At 33.4% G+C, this 16,569-nt stretch overlaps 1 protein-coding gene across 4 annotated transcripts in view; it reads left to right on the top strand.

Moving 5' to 3' along the window:
- The window catches only part of Opa1 (OPA1 mitochondrial dynamin like GTPase), an 83,771-nt gene that overhangs the window by 39,328 nt on the left and 27,874 nt on the right, over positions 1-16,569 (top strand). For all 4 annotated transcript variants that reach the window (XM_046457874.2, XM_046457877.2, XM_046457875.2 and 1 more), the window contains 9 exons: positions 113-185; positions 287-359; positions 1,264-1,379; positions 2,351-2,415; positions 3,122-3,198; positions 8,893-9,058; positions 11,355-11,507; positions 12,780-12,888; positions 14,153-14,232. In XM_046457874.2, the coding sequence (XP_046313830.1) occupies positions 113-185; positions 287-359; positions 1,264-1,379; positions 2,351-2,415; positions 3,122-3,198; positions 8,893-9,058; positions 11,355-11,507; positions 12,780-12,888; positions 14,153-14,232 (912 nt within the window). The remainder of the gene's footprint in view (positions 1-112; positions 186-286; positions 360-1,263; positions 1,380-2,350; positions 2,416-3,121; positions 3,199-8,892; positions 9,059-11,354; positions 11,508-12,779; positions 12,889-14,152; positions 14,233-16,569) is intronic.

Raw genomic sequence — 16,569 nt, 5'->3', positions numbered from 1 at the left:
TTTGCTCAACATGTATAGCATCACAAATTATTTTGCTTTCTAAATTATGTATTATCCTTTTAAAAATTATGTAAGCTTCTATCTCATTTATTTTTCCTACTTTTAAAAACAGATTCAACAGATAATTGAAGGAAAGCTCTTCCCAATGAAAGCTCTGGGCTATTTTGCTGTTGTAACAGGAAAAGGTATGCAAGATGGATTATTATAACTCATTTTCAGTTTTTTTTTTTTCAAGTAATAAAGATTAATTTCCTTGGTGAAAATTTGATCATCATTTTTACCTTAGGAAATAGCTCTGAAAGCATTGAAGCTATAAGAGAATATGAAGAAGAATTTTTTCAGAATTCAAAACTTCTAAAGTAAGTATCTTGCAAAAGTATTTTAAAATTTATAGTGAGAGGATAGTTTAAATCTTTTCACTTAAAAAGTCATTGTTTTGTAGCTATTAATTTAACATGGACTTTTTTCCCCAACTAGTGGTCTGTATCTAATAAGCAAGTTCTTCAGCTACTCCGACAGAATTGGGAACAGTTTGTCACATAGTATGCAGATGCAGGGAAGGTAAATTGCCCCTGAAGATGTGGACACTGGAAGACAGCACTCACACCTCCTATGTTATTTCACTTAGAAAGTGATTTTTTAAAATTAGCATTTTCTTTTTAAAATATGTGTTCACATTTTGTTTTAAAGTATTAAGGAAAGTTGAACTGAGGATGTCAAAAGAATATCTCTGAATAAGTATTATCAGAATTTAATAGAGGTATTGACTAAAAAGGAAAAGCTAAAAGGGCAATTTTATTATACTAAAGCTTTATACGTAGAGTGTTTCTGGAAATAGAATAGTGTATCTGCCAACAGCCTACAGAAGTGTCTGTTGGGAAGAACTGACAGACATGGAACTGTGCTGTCAATACAATAGTTGCTAGTCTGCAATTATTAAAAATTTAAATTAGTTAATATTTGATAAAATTAAAAATTTTATCACACTCAGGAAAGGATTTTTGACACTGGACAAGTAGAGAACCAGTGGGTCCAACTATTTTAAGGGCTCAGTAACCCTGTGTGGCTAGCAGTTACTCTATTGGATTGCCCAGTTGTGGAACTTTTCCTTCACCACAGAAAGTCATACTTGATAGTGTCGTAACTTATATAAAAGATATAAGTGGCTATTCTCATAACACACAGGTGCATTCTCCAAGATAGTGGTAGTATTATTGTCCCTTTACCATTTGAATATATTTTAGCCCTTGTTTGTTTCAATAGGACAAGTATGCTAAAGGCACACCAAGTGACTACAAGAAATTTAAGCCTTGCTGTATCAGACTGCTTTTGGAAAATGGTACGAGAGTCAGTTGAACAACAGGCTGATAGTTTTAAGGGTAAGTTGGATTTTTAAAATAAGCAAACAAATTTAGACATTTTATTAGCTGGCAATCTTCAGCATCCATCATGTTTCACTCCCTTTCTTTATAGTTGCCTAGAAGTTGTACTTGATTTACTGTTAGACAATAAGTGGAAAATGGAAAAACACAAACCTTTGGTGTGTCATTAATTATGGGATTTTCCCTTTGAGAAGAAACATTGCTAGGAGCCATTACAGAGTATTAAAAAAGTCAAGAAGTTTGTAGTCATGCTTGAGAGGAAGCTTACTTACTAAACTATACAGAACTTCGATTCTCTCTTTATAAAGAAATGTGAGGAAACATGTTGGGACGCAGAGCACCCTGTGCTTCAGCTATATTGTCCTGTTTTCTTAGTCCCACAATTTACTGCTCTGTGTCTTTCCTTACATAGCATCACCTGATGAGAATATAGTCTTCTCTTTTCCCATTTGGAAAATTTATATATTTATCCCACTTAGTACCTGAGCAACCTGTTAAGTATTATTTTTATTCCCATTTCACAGAAGAGAATACAGGTGCAGAGTAATTTACACAACTGGTGTCACATAGCAGTTAGACTGAGGATTTAAATCTTAGTGGTCTAACTCCAGATCCTTCTCTTAGCGGCCATACTAAGCTGCTGCACCTGTTTGTGAAATGGGAAAATTAGAATCAAAGAAAATATTAGATAACTATTGCAATTATAAAATTCTGAGATGTTAAGAACCCAGAGTACTAAGGAATCATAGGTGCACCCTCAGAAATATGGTTGATACAGAAGATATGCAAGATAGCCTTTCACCATTACAACTGAGAAGAAAGAGAATCATGGGGCTGGGGTTGTCGCTCAGTGGTAGGGCACTTGCCTAGCATGTGCGAGGCACTCGGTTTGATCTTCAGCACGACACAGAAATAAATAAATAAATAAATGAGAATCATAAACTTAAAACAGTTTCCTTCTTCCTCAGCAACACGTTTTAACCTTGAAACTGAGTGGAAGAATAACTATCCTCGGCTGCGAGAACTTGATCGGGTAATATATGGTACCTCGTATATTTTGTAGATATTTTAATTTACTGTATTCTAACAGAATTGATGTTAATGAGAGATCTCATTAGCTAAATTGCTTTGGTTTGGACTATAATATAGACACAGTTATCTCTTCTAAAATAAATTGTTTACTGTATTTCATAATGTAATTAGGTATCATAAGATATCAAAACAAGTGTTAAAATGTCCTGAGAATTGAAGAATATTCTTTAAAGTGTAATCAAAAATTTTTAAAAATTACCTTTCAGCATTTTACCTTAGAGAAGTAGACTCTAATTTAGTGGAAACTGAATACTGTTTTTCCTTAATATTAAAATACTATTTGTTGTAAAACAACCAACCAACATTTATTTACTATTACACTAAATAGATAAATCTTGTTTCATATAACAGCAGTAATATGGAAATCTTTGGGGAAAAAATGCTAATGAAAACCTACATTTGGAACTGAGTAAGGTGGTCATTTATATCAATATTCGTATCACTTTTTTTGTCCTTATCTGGATAATGATATTCCTAAAAAAAAAAATCAAAAAAATAGATTATAAGAGCATTTTTGCTAGAACTGCATATTTATACATAAATTCAGCCTACTACCCTACCAAAGGCTTTCTTTTGGTTTCCTTAAAATCATAACAGGGCAAATTTATTGTCTTGCAAAAAATCTTACTTGTATCTATATTGCCTAGAATGAACTATTTGAAAAAGCTAAAAATGAAATCCTTGATGAAGTTATCAGTCTGAGCCAGGTTACACCGAAACATTGGTGAGTATTTGACTTTGCCATTAATCCCTTGTCTCAGTGATGTTACTAGTTGAATTAAATGAAATATGCAAACTTAGATTGATAAAGCAGTGTTTATTGTTGCATAAAATTATATCTTTGCAAGATGTCTGCAATTGTAACCTAATCATTGAATTTCTGGAAGATAGCTTTATACGTGGTCTTTTAAATCTTTGGCTTTTCTTTACAGTTAATAAATATATAATCATGTTTTCTATAAAATCATTTAGGTGAAGTCTTCATAAATTATGCTTTATATACATAGCAAACAATCTATTAGAATTCGTTGTTAGATTAATCATAGAGAAAAAAAACTGTAGAGAAAATTGTTTTATAAAGAGAAAGTAGTATATATTCCCAAGTTCTCATTTTGGAGTAAGGACAGTTATTGCTTTCTAAACATACTCCTGCTATATTGTATACAGATCACATTTTCAAGATTTGTTATTTATTTATTTATTTATTTTTGCCTTTTTACCTCTGCAGCATTTTACCTAAGGTAAATTCTCACACGAATCTCTTTTAACGTGAAGGATCACCTTCAGTTTATGTTTTGTGTTAATTTGGGCATTCTTAAATTTGTTGGATTGGGCATTATAAACAAATAAACTACATGTACCTCAGTCAGCTATATAAAAGTAGCTTTGAAATTTTTGCAATCATTATATTGATTAATAAATTCTTTGTGCCTAAATTATTTTCCATACATGGTCTATGGTATATTTAAGAATTTATCATTCTTGTAGCAAAACTATTCTTACTACCATTCATGATAAATATTTTTAGTACCTTCTATGTTTGCTCAGTTGAAGGTTTTCACCACCAAGTCAGGACACTAGTGTCTAGTCCTTAAATTTGAATTTGGTTTCACTAGTTTCCCCATCCCAGTGTCCTTTCTTCCTCAGTAATGATCCTTCTTCTCTCTTAGTCAATATTTGCCCCCCTTTTTTTCCTTTCCTGTACTGGGATCAAATCCAGGAGTGCTCTGCCACTCAGATACATCCCCAGCCCTTTTTAGTTTTGTATTTTGAGACAAGGTCTCTCTAAATTCCCAGACTTGCTTCTCAAGTTTGCCATTCCCATCTCAGCGTCACAGATAAGTAAGATCTGTTTAGCAGTACTTGACCATTTTTAATCTCTCCTTAATCCTCACCCCCCAAAAAAGAGATCTGATCTTATCTATACTTGTTGATTTATTAATCATATATATATGATACAACTTCTTATGTTTGATATATTTATGTTTTAACCTATTGCAGTAGTGTTGTGTAAGTCAGTTAGCTTTTGAATTTGCAAGAAACAGATACATAAATATTTGTGTTTAGATGCAAAAACAGAACTAATTGCTTTGTCAGGTTGTATGAGAGTAATGTTCGTAAGTGATTTGTAAACTAAAACATATAATCATTTAGTTTATGGGAGGGAAAACTGATCCTTCTGCTAATTAATTTCTGGCATCATCAAATGGAAAGCTTAGTTTTGGTTGGACAGAGCAATCCTGAAATCAAAGAATATCTATACTGATGCAAACCCAGAAGATAAATCTAATTTATTTAATACCAGGGGGCTAAATGGATAGGGAAGGAATAAGAAACCTGTACTGCAAGATTGACCATTGAAAAGGCAAGGGTGAGAACTGCGACATCTGGCTCCTGGAGAATTATTTCTGTGAGCTGTCAGATCAGATAATTCTCTCATCTTTTCATTGACTTTTTTTCCTTCAGACTCTAGAGCTTAAAAGGATATGAATCACAAGAACAAGTCCTAATCTAACTTTATGCCACATTGAATTTAACTGCACTACACTGAAAACATTTAATTTTTGTGACATGGTTGATATTGCCTTATAAATTTTTATTGGTATCTCTTGCTGCATAATGTCTTGTGATGTTTTAGGACACATGCCTAATGTCTATATAATTATTTAAATCGCAGGACTGATTTATATTTCAGTGTTATAAGCACCTTAGCTCCTAACATTTTTTTATTCATTTGTAGACATTGAACTGTATTTTAGTTGTGTTTTTAAAAAGTTGGTGTTTTGATTTGTCATGTATTGGATTGTAGACTGTCAGCATTTCTACATAAAGTACTTGGTTTTCAAGAACCAATTGTTAATATAAGTAGGAGATACTGGCATATCATTAACATGTGACCATCAACAAGTATATGTCTTTTCCAGTAGGAGAGTTGGTTGGCTTCATAGATATGAACTTTAAAAAGGTACTCTGGTATTCATTTTTGGTGAAAAGTATTGTTTATTTTAATTTAGTTTAAAAGAATGAAAATAAAAGTAAAAAAGAAAAGCACAGTTGAATCCCCTAATTCAAGTTTGAGGAATTGAAGAGCTACAAAATCATAATCAGAGATTTAATGGGTGCATTGGTGTTAGGTATCACGGAGACCAAGCAGTAAAAGCAAGAGAGGCAAGCCAGGTAGCTGTTTCCACTGGCTTAGCATAGATGGAGTCAGGAAGTAAGAAATAGAACAATAGATGACAGCCAGAATATTAAGTTTTACAAGCCATATTCAGAAGCTTAGAATTTATTCCATAAGTGGGGCCCATTGAAGAGGTTTAGATCAGATTTATATTTTAGAAAGATCTTTGTGATACAGCAATGGAATACAGGTGGAGAAAACTAGAAGTAAGGAAGCAGTTGACTGCTACAATAAGAGGTGATGATGGCTTAAATAAATGTAGGTAGTGGTGGTGTAGGTGAAGAAGTGGAGCCATTTTCAAGATATTCAAAAGCTTACCTTAAAAATAGAATTGACAAGATTTGAGTGTTTTGATGGGTAGCTAATGAAGAAGAGTTCATTAAGTGAATATATTTATATCCAGCAATGACATTACTAGGAATATATGAAAATGAAGATATATTTGAAAAAGATGAACACAGAAGAATCTTCACCTTGGTTTTGTTTATAAATGTAAAAAATAATGGACAGTAACTTACATTTTCTATTCAGAATTACATAGTATTTGATTTTCCTATAGATTACTGGGCAGCCACTAAAAAATACAGGATGTTGACATGGGAAACTATATACAGTGTACATTAAGATTTGTAAAAAGCATTTATAAACTAGTATGAATAATATGGTCCACTTGTGTAAGTACACACACCCATATACAATATTTATATAGGCACTATACTTTTTAATAATAAACTACAAAGTGTGTGTCTCCTAGAAAAAAGATTTGGGGGACTTATTACTTTCTCTGTATTGGTTGAAATTATTATATTGAGTAAGTTCTCTTCTTTTCATTTTATTTGTTTATTCATTTTTTGATATTGGGGATGGGACCCAGGAGCACTCTACCACTGAGTTACATCCCAGCCCTTTTTATTTATTTATTTATTTTTCTTTAGATCCTCCTGCCTTAGCCTCCCAAGTCAACCTGTGATTATAGGCATGCACCACTGCAACCAGCATAAGTCCTCTTCTTTCAAAGAAAAAAAAAATCCACTTCAAAAAGTATTTCTTAGTTAAAATGAAATGTAGATCAAGTTCTTGGCGATAAAGAGGATACAACTACAGTGTTATATGTATGGGTATTTGTAGACTGTATCCCTGGATGATGGACAAACCTACAACGAAGAAATCTATAGAACACGCTAGGGGAATTGTTGGATGATGGTAACAGGAAGGATAGCAGATGGGTACAACCAGATGGGTGTCTTCATAGTACAGGAGTTTTTATATGAGAGTTGAGGACTAATGATCTAGAAGAGAGATTATAGGGTGAAGAAAACATAGCTTCTAATTCCCAATTCTGAAGCACATTTAACTGCTGACAGCTTCCATTCAGTAAAACTTGAGGACAATCACTTTCCTTAAGGGAGAGCCAGAAAGGTTTAAAGATAAAAGGAACAGCGAAAAAGTGAGAGTGTAAAATTCCTTATTTGTTATAGAACTGATATTGTGGCCACATTAAAAATAGTGATGGAGGGGAGCAGTAGGAGCCTGGGACAGAGGACAACAACTTGGTGATGAAAGGGTAGGAGAGGCTGTATAAAGGAAAGTGATAGCAACTGTCTGTTATGGATTGGAATGGAAAGAAGTAGGCTTGTCAGAATTTGGTACTCTGGATTTTGTTACAGTTTCAAAAGTGTGTCAAGGATGTAGATTCTTGGTCCAAGAGTCCTAAAAAGAAATAACAGATCAGACCTGTTCTGAGGCAGGAGTAGAAAAAAGCCCTAGAGGTCAGAGACTGTACCCTGGTCTTCTGTTCTGTTTTCATACATCTTCCTATTTGTATTTCAAATGGCATTTCAGTAGGAATCCCTTACAGACTCCTTTTCTTTCATCTTCTTAAATTCATCCACGTTTTGTCATTACTCAGTGACTGAATGGTCTCTGTTCTTTGGGCATCAGTGATGTATCCTTTCCTTGAACTCTAGTTTTCTGGTTATAACTGACCAGAAATGGAAAGACCTTAAAATTGGCCAGGTGAAACCAGCAGCTAAGCTCTTTGTTTTGCTTTTGGGCAACAGGGGTGTTTCTGCCACTCTGAGCTCTGTGATTGACCTCCAGCGTTGACTGAGGTTATACTGAAGACTGACCATATGATAAACAATGTGGTTTTTTGTTTTCATTTGTTTGGATTTGGTTATGCTTTAGTTTTTGTTTGTTTTTGAATCCTATTATAGTAAAATTTGGTTCAAGGGAAGACAAATATTTTCTTAAGATTTCACTTTTTTCTTAATTAAAATAATTTCTTTTTCTTATTTAGTGATCTGTATTCTTAAAATTTCTTACAAATATTTTCAACTTGATCATGCATCTTTTATATTATTTCCTTAATCATGATGTGTTAAGTTATTTCATCTAGCAATACCATAAAACCACTTTGCTTTATGATGTGGTCTGATAAATTGTAAAAATTATATCAAAAGTTCTTTGTTAAACTCTACAGTAAACACATAAAGTATATGTTAATGTTAGACAAATAAACACATGAAAAATGCATAAAATTATTAGTTATTAGAGAAATGTGAACCACAGGAGATACCACTGTAAACCTGCTACAATAGCCAAAACTAAAGACTGAGCATACCAAATGCCGTTAAAGACATAGAGGACATAGAACTTGCATTCTTTGCTGGTAGGAATGTATAATGGTGCAAACATTTTGTGTAATAGTCTAGTGATATCTTAAAAAGTTAAACATATAATTATCAAAAGACCCAGCTATTTCACTCTTAGACATTTTCCCAAAAGGAATGAAAGCGTATGTCCTTACAAAGATTTTTAAATGTATTCCCATAACATCTTTACTTGTAATAACCAATAACTAGAAGTAGCCTAAGCATCCATCAACAGGTGGATGGATGAACAAATTCATTCGATGGAATACTTCTCGCAATAAAAATAAGTGAAATATTAACCCATACAACATGATGAATTTCAGAATAATTTTGTTGAGTGAAAGAAGACAAAAATAAAGTTTTAGAAAGTATAAATTAATCATAGTCACAGTACATAGAGTGGTTCCAGCTTTGGGGATATTAGATATGTTTGTTATCTTGATTGCTGTAGTTCACAGATGTCATACACATGTCAAAACTTTATTTGCAATTTATAGTAAGTTAATGATACTTCAATCAAGCTGATTTTAGAAACTTATTATATTTAAATTTGTTGTTCTTATAATTTTGTTTTGCTTTTCAGGGAGGAAATCCTTCAACAGTCTTTGTGGGAAAGAGTATCAACTCATGTGATTGAAAACATCTATCTTCCAGCTGCACAAACCATGAATTCAGGAACTTTTAATACCACAGTGGATATCAAGCTTAAACAGTGGACTGATAAACAGCTTCCAAATAAAGCAGTAGAGGTTAGGATATAATTTAATTAAATGGGTAAGAAGCATTATCTGAAGAGAGTAGGAGCTGTGAAATTTAGATTTTACTCTCATCACAGCCACTATTTTTCTATTTGGCCTTTATACTTCATTTATGCTTTGTTCCTCATCTCTCTGTTGGAACTAACTTTAATGTTGCTACCAGCTAATGTAGATATAAAAATTTGCTAATTGGGATGGTGTTTGCCTGAAGGCATTGGTTCTTCTCCAAAAGATAACATTTAACAAAACCAGCAAAATTTGTTTGAATGTGAAATATATTGAACAACTTAGGAAAATGTTTAATAGATCAAACATTTTATTTATTCATTCTTACAATGCTCAAATTACACTATTAATTTTCATAGGTAGGCTCTTGCCAATTAGACTAACAATTATAAAAAGTACTTTAAGGAATCCATTTTTGTTACTTGTGTATCTTGTTTCGACTTCTTAGCTGTGTGATCTTTGGGCTGGGTGTTTAACCTTTCTGTTTCCTCATCTAAAAAACAGAAATGATGCTGTTTCCTACCTCACAGAATTATTATAAGGACTAAATGATAAATGAGTTCATATATGTAAAAAATTCTTAAATAACACCTGACCCATAGTAACTACTGAGGAAATGCAGCTGCTATTATGATCATCATCATTGTCCAGGCTGACCTGTCCTGCACATTGCTCTGTGCGGAGTACTCTTTGTGAGGTTGCTCACAAAATTAGAGTCAACATTGAAAGTAATTTTTTTTTCACACTGACATTGAAAACAAAGTATCAGTTTCTAATTATTCAGGTGTGACTTCTCCCGTTTCCTGTCCTGCTTCAGTCCTGTGCTGCTTTAACTCTGTTCTCAGTTTCCTCAAGCCTCTCTTTCTTGCTGCCTTTCTGCCTAAGTAGTATGTTGCTTCACACAGTTCTCAAGATATTTACCCTGAATAAAAATTGGTGAGCTACTGCCACCGCTTCACTAGCCCTCCTTACTACTGGCCCTAACAGTTTTCTGAGTCCTATCCCATGAGAGGATATTTTCATTCCTAAGATTCAAGTGTAAGTGGTAAGTGATCATAAAAACCATGATTTCGTCTCCTGCCACTTACTGTTTTTGTTGTTGTTCTTGTTGTCGTTTGTTTTTTAATGGACAGCATGCCTTTATTTTATTTGCTTATTTTTATGTGGTGGGGAGGATCGAACCCAGTGCCTCACACATGCAAGGCAAGCGCTCTGCCACTGAGCTACAGCTCCAGCCCCACTTATTGTTCTTAACCTTAGGCACAATGGAAAGAACATGAATCTGGTGAGGGTCAGGAAGTGCAGATGTTAATACCTCACAACGCACTGTGTCCTTTTGACAATCATTTGTCTTTATGCCATAACTTCTTATATTTAGAATGAGGGTGTGATAAACAAAGTCCAACATTTAAAAGCCCACCTAATCATAACCAGATTTAGTTCTTAATTATTTTTTAATACAGTACTCTTCCTTTTATTAGATTATTAGGAGCTAGCTATAATACAATAGTGAATAATGCTTGTATCTTGTTTGTATTCAAGCTATTTTTGAAAGTAATTATGCCTTTTTTTCATGTGTTTGCTTAAAGGCCAAGATGTGAAGATAGTTGACTCAATAAGAAATTTTGAACTTTTTATGGTGTAGAAGCCAGCAAACTCAGTTGTCTTACAGGTTGAAATGAACAAGTTAACTAAGGCAGGCCCAGTAGCACAAACCTGTAATACCTGTGGCTGGAGAGGCCCTAAGCAATTTAGCAAGACCCTGTCTTGAAATAAAAAGGGTTGGGGATGTGGCTCAGTGGTTAAGCACCCCTGGGTTCAATCCCTAGGACCAAAATAAAGACAATGATGATGATGATGATGATGATGATAAAGATAAACAAGTTAACTAAATCTTCTAGCCGACTTGGAATGCAAACCTCATCTAAAGGAAGTGGCCCCTATTCAGCTCTACCAGGTGTTGTCATGTGGGAATGTGGGTATATTATTTCCAGATTGTCCATAAAATTTATATGAAGTCACTCAGTTTTTAAATGTTGGTGACTAATTTCTAAAAATTTAATACACTGTGTCTAAATAGTCAAACATGTCAGGAAGCCAAACCTGTCCCACCCACTACCTAGACCATAATTTATATTTGCTGCCTTTTTCTTAATGTACTTTCCTTCATATGCATTTCCTGATAAGCTGATTTATCACATCTGTTTGACTTGATTTCATTATTTTTCATATTAAAGTATGTAGTATAAACACAGGGGTTTTTTCTTTTAAATAATTGTAGGTTGCTTGGGAGACCCTACAGGAAGAATTTTCCCGCTTCATGACAGAACCCAAGGGAAAAGAACATGATGACATATTTGATAAACTTAAAGAGGCTGTAAAAGAAGAAAGTATTAAACGCCACAAGTGGAATGATTTTGCAGAAGATAGTTTGGTATGTCATTTTTTTTAATTAGGATGTCAGCATCATTTTTAACATGATTTCTCAAATTGAGTTTTTTCCATAGGAGATAATTTTTATATGCCTTTTTAAATATTAAATTCTTAATTTAAAATACTAAAGTAAGGAAATAGATTTATTTTCTGTAATCTTCCCTTTAACATTTCTCTGCTCTTCTAAAATCACTCTCTGCTATTTCATCTTGGCTATCATTTCAGAAATGAGTCAAACTTTGCAGTAAGCGGGCTCCCGTAAACTTCCACATATTGTCATCCGTTAGTCATTTTATTCGCCTGTGTGTAGATAACTGGGTCTAAAATCTTTACCATGTGTTCAGTGTTTGCCTTGTGCCAGGAGCTCTGCTTAGCATTTTGCAAGCATTATTTGATGTAATTCTTGGACAGCCCAATTGTCATTGGCAGAGCTGGGGTTCAGAGCCTGCTCAGACTGCAGAGTCTAGTTCCTGACCAACATCCAATATTCACCATCATAATCAGACCTTTATTAAGTATCTGCCATGCTTAGAGAGTCATGAGAGGTACTGTTGAATGAAAGGATTGAGCAGTGCTATAGAAACGTATGTATCTCACCATGAACTGGTTGTAATTATAACTTTGCTTTGAAGAAATATTTGTCTTTATATTGGGAAAACTGTTTATTCTTGTTAAGTGCTTTAAAGACTGGGTTTCTTAGAGAATGATGCCATTTGCATTCATTCATTCAAAAGTTATAAAATTTGGAAACAAATTTTCAGCTAAAACAAATATCTAACATATATGATCTAGGTCTTTTAAGCATTTATTTACCCTATTACTATTTTTATTGCTTTTAACAATGAAATAATAGTTATTAATTTTTCCTCTTTTTTTAAAAAATACTAATGACTGTTAGTTCATATGGCAAAAAAAAAGAAAGGTGAAGATTATCTAAATTATTAACCCCTGAATATCGGGGTTCTGACTGTTGCATTTTGTGCAGTTCAATGCATATTATACCTACCTACCACTACCTTTATCTCCCCTTCATTCATAGTTAACTTGTTTAATGTGAGCCAGGAGAGGATCTCCACTGTTTATTTTTTTTTAGACAGAAAGATAATAAATAAGCAGGCAAATAAAAAGAACTCCTGCATTTTGATGGAAGGGATATGTTTTTATGCTATTTTAAATACATCTGTTATTTTGAATATTCACTAAGCTAATATGAAATTACTGAAATAAGGAGACATTGAGTCAAACCCAGCTTTTTTCATTGCTTGTATTTCAGAGGGTGATTCAGCACAATGCCTTAGAAGACCGGTCCATTTCTGATAAGCAGCAGTGGGATGCAGCTATTTATTTTATGGAAGAGGCTCTTCAGGCTCGTCTCAAGGATAGTAAGTATCTTTGAATGTGGGTTCTGAATTGAGTTCTGAACATTTGCAGTGGTGAAGCAGTAGTGAACAGTGTAAAAATAAAACATTTCAAGATTTTCGTCATTCATATAGTTGAATATTTGTTGGATTTTTCAGTCAAGTGTTTCATGACTACTAAAAAGAATAAATAAATTTGATACATGATGTTTACATGTATTCATATTCTAAAAAGGTATAATTCAGAATATTTGTGTTTGGTACACTTTTAGGAATTCTATAAGCAATTGTACTTTTCATAAATTTTAGACACATAATTCTTTCTTATACATGTACCCATATCAATCAACATTTTTCCTTTATTTCAACTGATTTTATATTGACATGAAATAGTTAAGAAAGTAAGATCATTGTTAGTAATAATTTTTATCCTTGTTAAGTAATAAAATTCTTTTTTAAAAAATTTGATTTGTTATGTATAACAACAAAATGCATTACAATTCATATTACACATATAGAGCACAATTTTTCATATCTCTGGTTGTACACAAAGTAGAGTCACATCCTTCATGTTTTCTTACATGTACTTAAGGTAAGGATAACCATCGCATTCCACTAATTTTCCTAACCCTATGCCCCCTCTCTTCCCTTTTCCCTTTTGTCCTATCTAGAGTTCATTTAATCCTCCCCTACACACACACACACACACACACACACACACACACACACAGAGCATATTATGGCTCAGCATGCTTAAAGCAGAGAAATAATTCGGCAGTTGGTTTTTGGGGAATGGCTAATTTCACTTTTCATTATATTCTCCAGCTTCATCCATTTACCTGCAAATGCCATGAATTGATTCTCTTTTAATGCTGAATAATATTCCATTTTGTATATATACCACATTTTCTTTATCCATTCATCTACTGAAGGGCATCTAGGTGGAACCAACCTAGATGTTAGTTCATATGGCAAAAAAGAAAGGTGAAGATCATCTAACGGGCTGGGGATGTGGCTCAAGCGGTAGTGCGTTCACCTGGCATGTATGCGGCCCGGGTTCGATCCTCAGCACTACATACAAAGATGTTGTGTCCGCCGAAAACTAAAAAATAAATATTAAAAAAAAAAAAAAAAAAGATCATCTAAATTATTAACTCCGGAATATCGGGGTTTAGCTATTGTGAATTGTGCTGCTATAAACATTGATGTGGCCGTGTCCCTGTTAGTATGCTGTTTTTAAGTCCTTTGATGAATTAATTTAAGGTTTTTTTTTTTTGTTTTTTCCTAGCTGAAAATGCAATTGAAAACATGATAGGCCCAGACTGGAGAAAAAGGTGGATATACTGGAAAAATCGGACCCAAGAACAGGTAAAAATGACTCTGTGGTCTCATAATAATATAATTTTGTTCATTTTAATTCAAGCATTAAAATATAATCTTTGCCTGGCTCTAGATTAATCCTGAGAATTTAAAATATTTTATATTTGCCTTTCTAAGATATAATGAATCTTTAAAATAAAGAAGAAACTATCTGAGAAGGTTTTAAAAGTCAAGTAACTGTTAATAAAAGAAAATGAAGATAAAGCATGACTCTTTTTTGGCTTATTACTTTGTTTATTTCAGTTCTCTACTTGAGATTAAGAAAACAAAAAAAAGATTGGAATGGGGCTGTAGCTCAGTGCCAGAATGCTTATCTAGCACAGGTGAGGCACTAGGTTCAATTTTTAGCACCATATAAATATAAACAAATAAAGTAAAAGCATTCTGTTCATTTACAACTACAAAAAAAAAAAAGGATTAGTTATGAACAGGAAAAAACTGAAAAGGATTTCAAAAGATGCATAGAATATGATTAGGAAGAAAAATAATATAATGATTTTTGCCGTATTTTGTTCTCCCTAGATTTTTCTGTTGGAAATCTATTCGAATTATTTTATTGCTTTGTATATTTTGTTCCTGTGTTTGCAATGTAATATAAAGATTCACACAGGACATAGTTACAGAATTTGTTCCTTTAGTAAACGTTAAAAGAGCACTTCAGAAGAACAAAATGGAAAAGTCTAATGATAAATAACTAAAAATAAGTAAATTGCAGAAAAATGTATGTCATTCATGTCCTCATCCCTGCCTTCACCACTTTTTTTCCTTCTTTATTTTTAGCTTGTTTTCCTGTCTCACTTTCAGGCTTATACCTCTGTTCTTACACTTATTCCTTAAATGAGTCTAAATAGAATATAGAATCTAAATATACAAATGAGTGAAGTTGTAAGAAAAAGATAACATCCAATCTACTTTCTGTTCTTGTTTTGTTTTTTTGTACCCATTTAATTAGAGAAAAAAATGACTAAAAAGTAGAAAAATTGGGAGAGGAGATAAAAATAATGAAAAATTACCTAAGGACATACACTTTGTTCTTTATACATCATCTTAAATAGTTGAATTATATAATCAACACCCTATTTTCTTCTAATTTTTCACATTTCTTGTTTCATAAGATATCCGATTTCTCAACTTGGCTCAAATATTGAATACAGTTCCCTCCCCCAGCCCCATCTTTCTCTTCCTCTCTCCTTCTCTTTTTTCCTCTTAAGACTTTTGTGGAAAATGACTCATTAAGAGCTTGCAGAGAAGCTGGGAAGGTAGACAGAGTGGGTGATTAGAACATGTGTTTAGGATACATCAATTATCTCTCCTGTACATATGGGCTGAGAGGAGGGGATCTGTCAGAGGAGGATTTCTGGGGAATCCATTAGAGGCTTCTGACATTTGAGACAGGAAGAGGCATTGATTGATTACAAAGTGCTGGTGTAAGACAGATAAACTCAAGAGAAAATTGAATGAATTTTCAATTCAAGCTTAGGTGAAATTGGGCCTAAAATATCCATAATAGACAACAGTAGCAGAACTTGCCTTAGCATCTAGTGGTAAATATCCTTTGCCAGAACATACTTGGAAAAGATTCCTGATTATCAGGGTTTTTAAAATTTTTTTTGTTTGTTTGTTTACTAGAATTGGAAGAGAAGTAAAGGAATTTATTTTAAGGTCATTGCAAAAGATGTGTAAGCCTGGATGAGCAATGAAAACCTTTCAGAGAAGAGCTTTCTCTCCCCAAAATTACAGGGCAACATGTGTACCCAGCTGACTGAACAGAGGCGACATTTAGGCTGTGGAGGGGAGACACTTCTGAATCACCTGGGGAGATGTCTTTATATTAGTTTTTTCCTTCAAAAGATAGCCTCGTGTCAGACTTGTGAGTCAGGTTCTCTTTTGACCTTCAATCCTTCCTACTCCTGGTTGGTTCTATATCTCACACTCAGAAATTACCATAGAAAACAAATTCTAGAAGAGGTTGAGAATAGCTCCAGGTCTCATATTGCAAGTTTAGGTAGCTGTGTTACAGTTCTGTCTTGAGTAACAGGATTTAGCAGGAAAGGAAAAAAAAAAAAAAAAGATTGTCCTGTAAATTAGAAATACATGCTACATGCTCTGAAAAGTATTTTTTATTTTATCTTTTCCTTAGATTCCTAGGAAAATTATACCCTTTGAAACATTTTCACCTGTCTGAGCTGAATTAATTTTCAGGATAAATAAGAGAGCAGTTGTCTTTTGAAGACTAAGTGTCATGGTGAAGTGCTTGATGTCTAGGAAGGTAGAAGTGAAAATGCAGGTCAGGGCGAGTTAGAGGGAACTCCTTTAACAGAGATT

This window comes from Marmota monax, unplaced genomic scaffold, assembly GCF_021218885.2.
Source record: "Marmota monax isolate L192 unplaced genomic scaffold, Marmota_monax_Labrador192_F-V1.1 WCK01_AAM20220418_F8-fsc00052, whole genome shotgun sequence".
Classification (NCBI taxonomy): Eukaryota; Metazoa; Chordata; class Mammalia; order Rodentia; family Sciuridae; genus Marmota; species Marmota monax.
The sequence above is the reverse complement of the archived record's forward strand: the minus strand, read 5'-3'. Positions and strand labels throughout refer to the sequence as shown.